General features: G+C 38.2%; 1 protein-coding gene and 1 pseudogene across 1 annotated transcript; one reads left to right on the top strand and one right to left on the bottom strand.

Annotated features, from left to right (window-relative positions):
* Positions 1-7,131: 7,131 nt before the first annotated feature.
* On the top strand, positions 7,132-10,655 carry LOC112198086 (putative calcium-transporting ATPase 13, plasma membrane-type). Its single transcript, XM_024339126.2, has one exon. It carries the CDS (start codon positions 7,326-7,328, stop codon positions 10,425-10,427), a length of 3,102 nt encoding a protein of 1,033 aa, XP_024194894.1. The 5' UTR covers positions 7,132-7,325; the 3' UTR covers positions 10,428-10,655.
* A 449-nt stretch (positions 10,656-11,104) lies between these two features.
* Positions 11,105-14,952, bottom strand: LOC112198641 (annotated as a pseudogene).

Genomic DNA, 14,952 nt, shown 5'->3' with positions numbered 1-14,952 from the left:
TTAAGTTCTACGCTTGAAGCCGCCCTGCTTCCTAGCAACAATCCAAAAATTCTCCAAATAAAAACATCGAACTTCACAACCAAAACATCTTAAACAAATACAACCCCGTAACTCAATCGTTCAACAATCTCCCAAAATAAACCACTCTCTTACACACATAATTATACAAATGTATAAATCCACTCTCAACAAGTATTCAGAGCAATCTAAGGAACAGACTCGGAATATAATACAATAAGTAGGTTAATCAATAACCTACTGAGAATGGATGACAAAGGTGGTACTAGCCTCCGCTCCTATGCCGGTCCACAGCACTGTGATCTGGGCAATTTAAACCAAAGGGCCCAGGGGGAAAGTACATAAAAACGTTAGAGTGAGTGGACAAAATAAATAAGTATCAATAAAGATAAATTTATACTTTCCCACAAGTTTACAATATAAAGTCTCGATGCATGCAACGTTTATAAAACGTATTTCTTTAAGTTCACAACTCGTGCAAAACATTCCAGCCCCGCTGGATAAAAGAAACCGGACTAGCCCCGCTAGTCAAATCATAATAAAAGATGGGGAAGGACCTTCACCATACGAAAGAAGGGAGCCTTATTGGCTCGGGTCGGAGTGTCCCACACTCTAGAGCATCCCATGCTCTCCTCTACTCGCCTACGAACACATAGTAAGTAGGGAGGAGTACTAATAGGCTAGCCAGTAATATAATATATATATAACGACCCTGGGTATGGCGGTTTAAAAAAAACGATAAATCCTTAAAGCTTCCCCATGTCCCACATATAAAGAAAATACGGGTACGATTCCCAACCGTACTATGATTTTCGTAAAAAGCCGTATAAATTAACAGCGTGTCCCACACGCTAAAGAAATAAATAAATCATCAATGAGGCATTCCCAATGCCAAAATCGTAATCAATAAATAAACATGGAGATTTATTCCAACCAAACTCCATTTAAAAAAAAAATAAAGTCTCAAATATAAATTCGAATCCGAGCATAATAACTTTATATCCAAAACTCACAACCGTTATAAATCATAAATACTTCATGAGAAACAATATTTAAAAGTAATTCCATAAGATAATTCACAATTATCTCTATATGCTCGGTAAATACGTTAATAAAATAAAACAAGCTTTAATAAATAAACGCATGCATCACTTGTTGAAAACAAAAGTCCACTCACTAAGTACGGCTAAGCCTGCCGTCGATCCAAACCCTCCTCGAGGAAATCCTCCTCACGTCCTGTACAATATAACGTTCGTAACTTTAATTTCGGGATGGAAAACTAAATTGGATTAATTAAAATCAACCCTAATATCAACTTTAATTGCCCAATTTCTCCCAATCTTCTTCAATAATATTATCTCCTTAATATATAGGCTCAAAGGCCAAACCGAGGAAATCCGATGGATGGATTCCTCATAATTCGTTTAATAATTTCTCCATTCTTTGAATAAACACCAATATTCATATCCAATTCACCTCCAAATCCATTTCCAAGCTTCGATTAATCAACTAGACGTAAAAAGGATTAATTACAGTAACAACAAGTCGAAATTTCCGGCCAAAACGCCAACTCACGCGCCACCTACAGTGGCGGTGCGTGGGTTTCACGTGCCGGTGCCAACCTCCACCTCCGGCCACCAAATTTCAGGTGCAACACCTACTCAACACACTGATTCCACTTCATAACTACAACATTTACAAATAACAACTACAAACAGTCGAAAACGATCCAAGAACACAAACCCAGAAAATTCAAGAACCCTAATTCGATCCGGCCTCTACACTTCAAATCGTGTTACAAGACCATAGGGGAAATAATCAGTGGTAAAAACCAAACCTTCGACAGAAAGATGGGGACCGGAGGTGGCCGGAATCGCCGGGAATCGGCAAAAGTATCAAACTGCAGCCGGAGGAGGTTTTTGCTTCGATCTGCGTTTTCCGGCCAAATCGTCCCAAACCCCGGTTGCTAGGGTGCTCGGAGGGAGGAGGCGCTCCTCTGGTGACCGGTGGCACGCCGGTTGGTGGCCGGAATCGCCGGAATTTGATGGAAGAAGAAAAATGGCCGAACCGGAGGAAGAGAGATCGGGGAGAGGAGAGAGAAAGAGTTGGGGTGGTTTCCGGAAATGGAAACCTACCGGGGTAAATTTCCTTTTTTATCAAAAGTTACCATGAACAGTAACTTTACAATTTTGGCCATAACTCTCGCATACGAAGTCCGCTTTTTACGAACCACATATGCACGCGCTCGGTTTAACGTCCCCTACAACTTTCATGAAGAACATTTTCTCAAATTTTGACCCGAATAAAAAGTCAACTTTTAGGGCCACTAAAAGTACTAAACCGAAAGTAAAAGTGAAAGTAAAGGTCGTTTACCGTCCAAATGACTAGTAAACACGTGGATTTAGGTTCGGGACGTTACATATGGGTTCTTTTAGAGTGTGTTTGGATGAGGGAAAAAATGATGGAATTTAATTGAAAGTGAAGATTTCATAATTCCTACAAGCTAATTCCCTCGTTTGGCATTATCAGATTGGAAATTTTAAATTTCTCTGTGAAAAAAAACGAAGGAATTCATCATTTAAATTCCCACTTCAATTTCCGCTAAAGTAGGTGTCATTTACGAATTCCTTTGTAGTATTCAATTTTCATTTCCAAAACAAGGCTTTTTTCTATTTTATTTTTTTATTTGTTTTAAACTTTCTTAATTTATTACACATTTCAAATCCTAAATGGATATAACCAAACAACAGAAATTGCAACGAATGGAATTTTAGATCGATGAAGTTAAAAATTCCATCATTTATAAATTCCTATAGATTTCATAATTTTCTCATCCAAACGCACCGTTAGGATTTTTTTTTTTTTTTTTTTTTTTGGGTGTGTAGGATTATTTAGGATTTAATGTTGGTCTTGGTGATGTGAGATTAATAGTTGTCGGTGTGACTTTTGTTCGTTTTAGTTTTTTCATTGGTGTCATACTTTATATTGTCGCTGTCTTGTTGAAGTTGGTGTGTTAATTTGTTGGGAACATTTGCTTAGTTTTTGAACTAATGCTGATAAGAGTCTATGTGCACCTTGGTCCACCTGCACCAAGGCAAAAAAATCAGCATTTTTGCACTCAAATGCCCCATTTTGCCCCTCATTTTGCCTATGGTCCATAGTAAAAAATAAATAAATAAATAAAATCTCTACACACAGTGTGTGTCGGCCAATGCTGGTTGGTTTAATGAAAACTAGCATTGGCCTACACACACTGTGTGTAGAGATTTTATTTATTTATTTATTTATTTTTTAAGAATGTGTCAGTATGTGAGGACTGAGGAGGTAGTTAAAAGAACCATCTCATAGAAACCACCACCACGTTCCACTACATTTACTTTATTTTAATTTTATATTTTGTAAATTGACTTTATTATCCCAATTGATTATTCCTGATTTAAAGTTTTTTAATATATAAAGGGTAAACAGGTAAAAAAATTCAGTAATGGAGAGCAAGCTCTCTTCTCTTAATAATAATATAGATAAATAAATCAAGAAAAACAAAAACGCAAAAAATATAACCTTCCAGTCTTCCACATTAGGTGGAGAATGATTAGAAAGGGAGGGACACCTAATTCTGGGAATGGATTGATGTTGGTAAAGCTTAGAAAATTAGAAAGGTGGGCCCGTGTACTTCAAGATTTCTTGATCTCAAAGCTTTGTTCCATATGTACAGGAGGCTATGAGATATATGTGCTAAATGCTCATGATAGTGTGCATTGTTTGGACTTCTTGCTTAGCTTTCTACATGTTTAAAAGCAATCCATACTGGACTCATTGGACCCTCTACATTCCTTTTCTCCTTCAGAGAAATGGAAAGAAACAGTTGGTGGACATCCACCCTATACTTCACTCACTTTACAACACAATATTAGTCATGGAATGATGATCCCATCGAATAGTGCAGCCATCTAGATCTCTTTCCTGTACTAGTTTTCTGCAAAATCCCATTCTATGTGATACATAGTACTAGAATAGGATAATTCAGGATAGATTAGCGACACGTTTTGCGTCCCTATGAATGAAGAACCAATCAAATGCTTTGAGGCATTGATCTCTAAACTATAAACAACAGTAGCCGATCATATATGCTATGTACGTGCTGGTAACGTACACACTCCAGTAAATTCATTTTGCACTTTACAGTTAATTTTCTTTTAATCAACTACAGTTAAAATATTCAACCAATCATAGAGAGGAATGAGTACTGCAGAATGACTTTTACCAAGAACATACATATAGCAAAAGTTTGAACAAATCAAAAGAAGACTGCTTGTTTGTTTTATCCTTAGTCATCAGCCTGTATGTACAAAAAATTGTGAACCGGTCTTTTTCTGGCAAAGGTGAACCTGTCTTAATAGTTCTTTGTAGAAGTCTGCATTATTAAGCAACTGGAGTACTTTATCATATGGGAGAGAGGAGCTCAAGCTACTTTTCACCTGAGCTACCTCAGCTTTGAAGGGGATGAAGACACAAGGCAATATCATATTGCTTTAACTTTACTTCGTATATAGAGTTTACAAAAGATAAAAGGTAGATCATTCTCAAAAAGAAAAAAGAAAAAAAAGAAGATAAAAGATAGATGAACGTCTAACCCCAATCAAGAACGTATTAGAGAAGTTTATAGAATGTCTAATACAATGTTCACCCAAATGAAAGTCTATAAAGAATATTAAAGTCTTGCATAACAAGAAAACCATCCACACTAGAAAGGTAAAAGAAGACCCAAAAAGAAAAGGAAATCCAAATTTGCAAGTAAACTTACAATGCATATATGACTATCTAAACGACTTTTTTAATTGCACATCATAACATAGCGATCGAACAAGTGTCTCATAATTTTCTTTTCGAAAATGTATCATGGACCCCAATTGGACTTCATGGCCAAAAGTTACACTATTTCAAAGTAATCTCTCATGTACACCTTTTGCATTACGCCAACAGCTATCGAGCTTATATGTCACTTGTTTTCGTGAGAGAAACTCAAAATCACAATCATAACAATAGTTAGACAATACCCAATCATTATTTGGCGTCCTTTTCACACTTGTACGTGGGTGGAAAGTTGTTAATCATTTGTTAGGAACTTGATCAGCAAAGCCAAAATTTAGTTGACTGACCCCCATTGATCGTATACTTGCAATATAGTTTCTCTGAGGACTAGCTAGGAATCTGCCCAAACAAAACTGACTTCATGATTCTATGGATTGTGGACTCTACGTGCTTGATTCGTCATGGTTTTAATTTCCTTCTCCCCCCCATCGCTATTGTGAAGGATTGAAGGAAATTACGATGGCCATTAGTCTTAGTTACAAGTCTCTCTCTTTGCAATAGATGCGAACCCACAGATAAGTTGTGCAAGAGTTCCAGTGTGGAAGTCAACGTTGATTGTCAGAGTCAAAAACCAGTGACCACGTCCCTCCGATTGGAATCTGGGAGCTCCAAACCTACGTCAGTCATACATCTCAAGTCATGAGGTCACCATACTTTACTCATCAAACTTGGGCCCCATTTAGTACTGTGGAATGTAAAGTTATCTTTTTCTCATGAATTTTTCACTTCAAAGTTTAATAATAATAGGTAAGTCGTCATAAAGTTGTTAAGAAGTATTAATTAATGATGGAAAAACTGAGTAATAAATGTAAGGAAATAGAGAGTAAGATGAATCCTTTGAGGAGTGCATGAAAGAATTACTGGACTCTTCTCCTTATATTTATGTCTATCACGAAACTGTTTTGTTTTTTTTTTAATCCCAAATACAATAAAGAATCGAGTTTTATTTCTCAATACTTTAATTTCGCAAACCAAACGAAGGTTTAAAAACCTTTAATTATCTATTCTAGCTTTTCTAGTTGAAATTATGTGTGCATGCTTGAATATTAAGATACGAAAGGTGACACGAATAAATTAGCTTTATAGCTTTACACCTTTTAGGGTTGGTTCCCCATCCTTTTAGGGATTCTTAAAAGCTTGTTTACATGAGAGATTATTCAGAGCACCGCCGTGCACTTGCACCAACATAAATGAATAGTTAGATTGCATTAAATACACTTTTTATTTATTAAAAATAAAGTTAATAATAAATATCAAGGGTTGAGATTATTTTATAAGAGTTAGGTCACTTACACCGTCGGTGCATAGAATAATTTCCATGTTTACATATTTTTTTTTTTGGTTTTTTGATGGGGAGTGCTACATGCACAAGCACTTGAGTCTGAGAATTCTCAAACTCAGTTCCTCATTTGACACGTGGTTTCTCATTTTCTTTTATTTAATTTCTTATGAAATATTAAATATTTGTTTCATTTGTCCATTTTTACCCCCTTCTCGGTCTTTCTCTCTTCCCACGATCAATCATCAGGTCTATGATTCTATCAGTATTATTCCGTTCCCAGTTACGAAAATCAAATTTGCAGTCATCATCAAAACAAGAAAGAAAAAGAAAACATGCAATAATTCATACCCATTACCTCTATATCGAAGCCCAACAAACAAACAAAGAATCAAGATTGAATCTGATTTTCTTTTTCTCTTTAATTACTCTCTTCTTGTACACAGACCCAATAAAAAGTAAGGGTCATACGAAGTCTCCCTCCGGTCATCCAGACATTCCGGCGCCACCGCGACAACCACCGCAGCCTATCTAGATCTAAATCTCCGATCCAACCCTTCCCGCCGACGTAACCCATCATCGCTAAAATCATCATTTCTCTGATTTCTCTATCTTATTTATCTTTGCTCAAAAAGATTCAAGCTGTGATTTTTTGTGGAATTGTTGGAATTCTCCGAGTACAAACTACAAAGAAAGAGAAGAAACAGAGAAAGCCTTCAGAGAGGGGAGAAAGAATGAAAGAGATGAGGGTAAAAGAGGAAAACTGACGGAAAGATTTAACAAACAGTTAAGAATTAAATAGAACAAAGTGAGGAACCCCACGTGTCAAAGCTCTTTTGGTAAGTATTTACTTGGGGCGCAAGTTTTTACTTCCCGTCGTTTCTCGGAAATTTACACTGCAGATTTTCATACGCTTCTGTTATAAAAAGCCAACATTCTGGTCGCTGGTAACTCACTCTGATCTTAAAACCATCCTAGAGAGCAATTTTCGCACCCTTTATCTTGATTTTCTGTTGTCGAACCCTAAACAGATTCAAATTTCGATTATCTGAGACAATATAAAACAGTTCCCTGGCCTACACATCCTTTTCTTTCACAGCTAGCTTTTCCCACATAATATAATTCTAATACTTCCAGGCTTCGAAAGTTCGAAACCATGTCTAGTACTTCTGCTAGTAACTTGCATGCAAAAGTGTGGAGCATAGAGTTGATCCTAGATGTTCGAAACAAAAGTCTTAACGTGCAGAAGAGAAAGTGGCATTCTGCCTTTGTGGCCATCTACTGCTCTAGAGCCTTCCTCAAACCTCCTGTGCTAAAAGACATCAACATCAACACCAAATTACTATCTCGCTCTCCCTCTCACACTACCATTAGTGTTGATGATTCGGTTTCGGTGCCAGACGCTAATGGCTTCAGAATAGACCAGACAAGACTCACTGAGCTTGTGAAGGCAAAAGATCTAAACCAGCTCCATGAGTTGGGAGGGGCTCAAGGTGTAGCAAAAGCACTCGAAACTGATGTAGAGCATGGAATTCATGGCGAAGATGCTGAAGACATTCTCAAGAGAATTGAAGCGTTTGGTTCCAACACATACAAGAGACCACCAAAGAAAGGCTTCTTCCATTTTGTTTGGGAAGCCTTCAAAGACCTCACAATCTTAATCCTCTTGGGATGTGCTGCGCTTTCTCTTGGTTTTGGAATCAAAGAGCATGGTTTAAAAGAAGGTTGGATCGACGGTGGAAGCATATGTCTTGCAATAATTCTAGTTATTTCTGTTTCGGCCATAAGCAACTATAGACAGAGCATACAGTTTGACAAATTGTCAAAAGTCAGTAATAATCTCCAGATTGAGGCTGTGAGAAAGGGAAGGCGCCAACAGATTTCGATATTTGATATTGTGGTTGGTGATGTCATTTGTTTGAAGATTGGAGATCAAGTTCCAGCTGATGGATTGCTTCAGGATGGCCATTCTTTATCAGTAGATGAATCAAGTATGACAGGGGAGAGTGACCATGTTGAAATTAGCATTACTCAGAATCCATTCTTACTTTCTGGAACTAAAATTGCTGATGGTTATGGTCGGATGCTTGTCACATCTGTTGGGATGAACACAAATTGGGGTGAAATGATGAGCAAAATCAGCCAGGACACGAGTGAAAAGACGCCTCTACAAGCACGTCTAGACAAGCTAACTTCATCTATAGGTAAAGTTGGTTTGGCAGTTGCTTTCTTAGTTCTTTCAGTCATGTTGGTTCGATACTTCACAGGGAATACCGTGGATGAGAATGGAAGCAAAATGTTCAATGGCAGCAAGACAAAAGTAGATGACATAATAAATGCTATCATTGGAATTGTAGCAGCTGCGGTTACAATTGTTGTAGTAGCAATTCCAGAAGGTCTGCCATTGGCTGTGACTCTCACTCTTGCTTATTCCATGAAGAGAATGATGGCTGATAATGCAATGGTACGGAAGCTCTCTGCTTGTGAGACCATGGGGTCTGCTACAACAATTTGTACAGACAAAACAGGTACTCTGACCATGAACCAGATGAAGGTGACTAAGTTTTGGTTGGGGAAAGAATCTGTGGAAAAAGAAGCTTATTCATCTATTTCTCCTTGTGTTCTCGACTTTATTCAAGAAGGGGTTGCTCTCAATACAACTGGTAGTGTGTACAGGCCTAGCTTGGATTCAAAAATTGAGGTCTCTGGCAGTCCAACCGAAAAGGCTATTCTATCATGGGCGGTTCATGATACAAAGATGGATATGGAGAATGTGGTAAAGAGTTGTAGCATTCTCCATGTTGAGGCTTTCAATTCACAGAAGAAACGTAGTGGGGTTTTAATTAAGAGGAAGGCAGATAATACAGTCCAAGTACATTATAAAGGAGCTGCAGAGATGATACTAGCAATGTGTACAAGTTACTATGATGCCTCTGGAGTTGTTAAGGATATGGATTACAATGAAAAAATGAACTTTGAGCAGATTATTCAAGGTATGGCAGCCAGCAGCCTCAGATGCATCGCATTCGCACATAAAGAAGTTGCAGCAGAGGAGCAAGTTGAAGGAGACCAGAAAGTTGCGCTGAGGGAAGATGGTTTGACCCTATTGGGACTTGTAGGTCTTAAAGATCCATGTCGTCCAGGAGTGAAGAAAGCAGTTGAAGACTGTCAATATGCAGGTGTGAACATCAAAATGATCACTGGCGATAATGTTTTCACTGCAAAAGCCATAGCTACTGAGTGTGGGATACTCAGGCCTGGTCAGGACATGCTCGGAGCAGTCATAGAAGGTGTCGAATTTCGCAACTACACTCCAGAACAGAGAATGGAGAAGGTTGAGGCAATATGTGTAATGGCGAGGTCTTCTCCTTTTGATAAGCTTCTGATGGTACAATGCTTGAAGCAGAAAGGTCATGTAGTTGCAGTGACAGGTGATGGAACCAATGATGCACCAGCATTGAAAGAAGCTGATATAGGACTTTCTATGGGGATTCAAGGCACAGAAGTTGCTAAAGAGAGCTCGGATATTGTGATCATGGATGATAACTTTGCTTCAGTTGCTACAGTTTTGATGTGGGGAAGATGTGTGTACAATAATATCCAGAAGTTCATCCAATTCCAGCTCACTGTCAATGTTGCAGCTCTTGTTATCAACTTTGTAGCTGCAGTTTCAGCAGGTCAAGTCCCATTAACAGCAGTTCAGTTATTGTGGGTGAACTTGATCATGGACACACTTGGAGCTCTTGCTCTTGCCACAGAAAAGCCCACAAAAGAACTCATGGAGAAGCCACCAGTGGGAAGGACAGCGCCTCTCATCACAAACGTCATGTGGAGGAACCTCTTGCCTCAAGCATTGTACCAGATAACAGTCCTCTTGATCCTGCAATTCAGGGGCAAAGCAATCTTTGGTGTCACTGATAAGGTAAAGGACACATTGATCTTCAACACTTTTGTGCTTTGCCAGGTTTTCAATGAGTTCAATGCGAGGAAGCTAGAGAAGAAGAATGTCTTCAAGGGAATACACACCAACAAGTTATTTATGGGAATCATTGCAGCAACAATTATTCTCCAAGTGGTGATGGTGGAGTTTCTTAAGAAATTTGCAGATACAGAGAGATTGAACTGGGGACAATGGGGTATATGCATTGGCATTGCAGTCATCTCTTGGCCAATTGGTTGGGTGTTCAAGTCAATACCTGTTCCAGAGAAATCCTTTCTCATTTATCTAAAGATGAAGAATTATAAGAGCAACATTTGAACTTTGAATCTCCAGGCTGGATCCATTAGTAAATCTGTAGTAAATTTTTTTTTGCTTAAATACTGTAGTTTGAAATTTTAAATTTATGATATACCGTATATAAGATATAATGTAATTTGAACTTTATCTATGTTCAACTGTCATTTTATATTTTTACTTCCCTCCCTCAATTGATGATGTAATATACACTATTTTTTTTCCCAAGAACAGAAATAACATTTTTTTCGATGACAAAGGACAGTGAACAACATGATTTTGACATCTTTCTTTCTATAAGCTTCATCTGCAGAACTGAAAGATTTTGTAAAGCCTTTTTTGATAATTTGGATATTTCTCACAGAATCTACGTTCATTCCTTGACTCCCTTCCTCCCTCTAATTGTTCCTATTCCCCTTCATCACTTATATGATGTGTCTAGAACAAAATTCCTTTGTGAAGGCTTAATGAGCTAAGCTGGTGCAGTCTTTTGTTTCTGGTGTCCGGGACCTCCAGTTAATCAAAAAATAAATTGTAATGTGATCTATAATGGTCTATACATTTAGTATTTCCTATATTTTGATCTATAATGGTCTATACTTTCATATACTATAAGTACCCATTTTCATAAATTTTGTGACCATGGGTATGATAAAAAGAAAACAAAATGCTAGCTTTTACTGTCAAACATGTATTAATCGTCATATAAAGATTGAGCAATGTACCTCATGAGTCATGACTGCAACAGAGTCGATCACAACAACAGCAACATTTACATTGAACTGGAATTGGATGAACTTCTAGATCTGATTGTAAACACATCTTCTCCATCTCAAAACTGTGGCAACAGAAGCAAACTTGTCATCCATGATCACAATGTCTGAGCTCTCTCTAGCAACTTCTGTGCCTTGAATTCCCCTAGAAAGGACTATATCAGCTTCTTTCAATGCCGGTGCATTATTGGTCCCATCACCAGTCACTGCAACTACATGACCTTTTTGCTTCAAGCATCGACCATCAGAAGCTAATCAAAGCAGAAGACCTTGCAATTACACATATTTTCTCAACCTTCTCCATTTTCTCTTGTGGAGTGTAGTTGCTAAATTCAACATCTTCTATCACTGTTCCACTGAACATATCTTGACCAGGTTCAAGTATTCCACATTATGTGGCTAGGGCTTTTGAAGTGACAACAATTCCACCAGTGATCATTCTGATGTTCAGAGCTGCATATTGACAGTCTTCACCTGCTTTCTTCACTCCTGACCAACATGAACTTTAAGACCTACAAGTCCCAATAGGGTCAAGCCATCTTCCTTTAGCACAACTTTCTGGTCTACCTCAACTTCCTCCTCTTCTGGAACTTCTTTATGTGCGAATGCGATGCATCTGAGGCTGCTTGCTGTCATACCTTGACTAATCTGCTCAAAGTTCATTTTTTCATTGTAATCCATATCCTTAACAATTCCAGAGGCATCGTAGTAACTTGTACACATTGCTAGTATCATCTCTGCAGCTCCTTTTAAAATGTACTTGGACTGTATTATCCGCCTGCCTATTAATCAAAACCTCACTACGTTTCTTCTGCGAATCGAAGGCCTCAACATTGAGAATACTATAACTCTTCACCCTCCAAAGTTATCCCAGCCGAAATTTCACTTTCGTTGTCGACCACTGTGCTAGCAGAGCTCCTAGCAGATTAACCTTCTGGAATTTCTACCACAACAATTGTAACTGCATTTGAAAAAGAATTGCCAGTCAGGAATGATGTAATACACTTGATGTATTACACTTGTAAATAATAGCCTTTCTAGATCTAGAGGGAAACCCATCAGCTGAAACTTGATCTCAAATCTTTAACAAAGTGACAATACGAACCTCTATTTTGATTGTGCTGCTCGCTACCTCTCACAGCTTCAATTTGCAACGTGTCGTTGACTTTGGACGATCTGTGAAACTGTCTAATCTTACTGAAGTTACCAATGGCTGACACAGAAACGATGAAAAAGATGTAAAATTTGCTTCAAACAAAACCCGCGCTATATGTTTTCCAAACCAAGAGAAAGCTCACCAGTAATTTTGTGTTATTTGAAGGATTCCCAGACAAAAATGTAAGAACCCCTCATGTCGTTGGTGGGTTCCCTGTATTTTGAAGACGGGCAAGGGCACCGGTTAGGTTGAAGGAGTGATTCCCCCGCCCATATTATTATTATTTGGAGTAGGAGAGTACAACGGGGGGACATAGAGCCTAAATCTCGTAAAAGACTACAGCCGTCGCCTTGCACTGGGGGAAGCAATTTCTGTATTTGTTAAAGCAATTTATCTATGGGTTGGTGGGTAGCAACATCACCTTGAACTGGGGGAGGCAATTTCAGCTGGCACTATTTAGGCCCTGTTTGGTTGGTGGAAAGGAAAGGAATCATTTTTCTTTTTATTGGGAAAGTGAATCCTGAGAAACAAACATGGCCTAAAATGGAAAGTAGTAGGCGTTGGGGTTGTTTGGTATTTGCAAATTTGGGTAGAAAAGTCTCAACTTTGAAGAAAGAGAGGAACAAGAAGAGCAGAAAATTGATGAGGACAACTGAAGATGCAGATATAAAAACAAACATTTTGATTGAGCAAGGAATGACTGGAATGTCTGACACACACACAGACACATACATATAGGCTGTTTGAGAATGAAAAAGAATCCAAACGTTTAATTTGAATCTTCTTCTGGGTCACAGTTATACGTTTACTTTGACACTTTCAACTCCTACTCGATCAGTTCGAAAGTCTTCTCTCTTTTCTTGACAGGACATCACTGTCGGACAGAGAACATAGAATACTCTACTACTAGTAGTCCGTACTAGTCCACCATATATATATATAAGCCAGAAGCCCAAAATGATCGACATAGGCAATGATGAGAATTAGTAAAAGCTTTTATATACTACCGTAACGTAAACGTCAGTCTCAAAAAAAAAAAAAAAACGTGTGTGCCAGACGAAGCAGCTTTGACGCCGCCGCGTCCTTAACATCAACAATTTTCCACAGCTGACCGGGAAGACTAACAGCCATGATGAATGTTGATAATTATGACTAAACCATTCAACTGAAGACTTACCGGAAGCCAAAATTAAGCACATGCATAATATGCAACCAGGGAGGAGACTTAAGAGCAAGTACACCCGTTGAGGTTGGCAAGTCAATATTATTTACTGTTTTGTCTTTCATTTCCGTCATCTATGTCACAATGTCAGATAGTGTTCACAAAATGTCACAAAATGTCAATTGGCAGGTCAAGAAAGACAAAACAAAGAGCAATGAACAATATCTGACATTTTGACCTACATGGTGGAAATGAAAGACAAAAAGCAGTGAATAGTATTGATCTGCCAACTTCAACGAGTGGACTTTCTCTAATAGTGGGAACAAGACAACCGATCTCTTTACATGGTTTGTTTGACAGATTCAAATATCTTTTGACAAATTCAAATATACATTTTTTTTTTATATAAATGATAAAAAAAACTTCATCGTAAAGCACCTAATCTATATACTATTATTAAAAGAAGAGGTTTTGTTAGCCAAAATTTAAAATTTTGACAGAATTGACCGTAGAAAATTAATAAACTTTGAGAATTAATTAAATCATAAGGATATATAAGACATTTACAAAATATATTTTATTAAAAAATTTTTAAGAAAAAGTACCCACAACCCACTTTTCTCTCTCTCATTTTCTCTTCTCTACAATAATCAACTCTTTTCTTCTTTATTTTCTGAAAAAAAAAAAAAAAAAAAAAAAAAAAAAAAAAACTTGCACATGCAAAGCATGTGTGGAGAAATGCTAGTATTTAATTAACCACTCAAACTTCTTCATATAAAAATAGTCCATAAAATTTTAAAAATAATGTTTAATCAGGTCATTTTAATATAGGGTTCTTAACCCAAAGCATCAAAATTGATCAAAATTATCTCATTTACCCCAGCAACAAATTTTTATTCTCACTAACCCAATTTAAAACAAAATGACAATTTCGCCCTAAGCTAATTAATGAATTTACATCGTGCCATCGACCCAAACTGCATACGCGCGCGCTCTCTCTCTCTCTCTCTCTCTCTCTCTCTCTCTCTCTCTCTCTCTCTCTCTCTCTCTCTCTCTCTCTCTCTCTCTCTCTCTCTCTCTCCAACTCGGTCACCACGGCGAACGACTTCCGGCACCGACTGACCAAGACGATCTCACCGGACATCCCTCCGCTCACTCTCACCTTGATCTCTCTCTCATATCTCTCTTACCACCGACTCCGACGCCGCCTCGTCTCACTATAAGTTTCCTGCTCCGACGACCAACCTGCTCCGCCTTCGTTTTCTTCTCCCACCGTCGATCAGGTCCTCACAATGTTCTTCTTCTTCTTAATTCACTTCTTAATCCACTATGCTTTCGAATCCGTATGCTCGGCACCACCCAAATCTTCGCCATAGTCGGAGGCGGACCTGACCCTGCCTCCCCGGCCAACAAGTCATGATCTGGGACAACCTCAAGTCCTTTGGGCATCCACGACAT

This window comes from Rosa chinensis, chromosome 4 (assembly GCF_002994745.2).
Source record: "Rosa chinensis cultivar Old Blush chromosome 4, RchiOBHm-V2, whole genome shotgun sequence".
In the NCBI taxonomy this organism is placed as follows: domain Eukaryota; kingdom Viridiplantae; phylum Streptophyta; class Magnoliopsida; order Rosales; family Rosaceae; genus Rosa; species Rosa chinensis.
Note: the sequence above shows the minus strand (reverse complement) of the source record. Positions and strands in the feature narration are given on the sequence as shown.

What these genes read in the sequence shown, in the direction of transcription:
- LOC112198086 (XM_024339126.2), top strand. Translation starts at nt 7,326, where the DNA reads ATGTCTAGTACTTCTGCTAGTAACTTGCATGCAAAAGTGTGGAGCATA.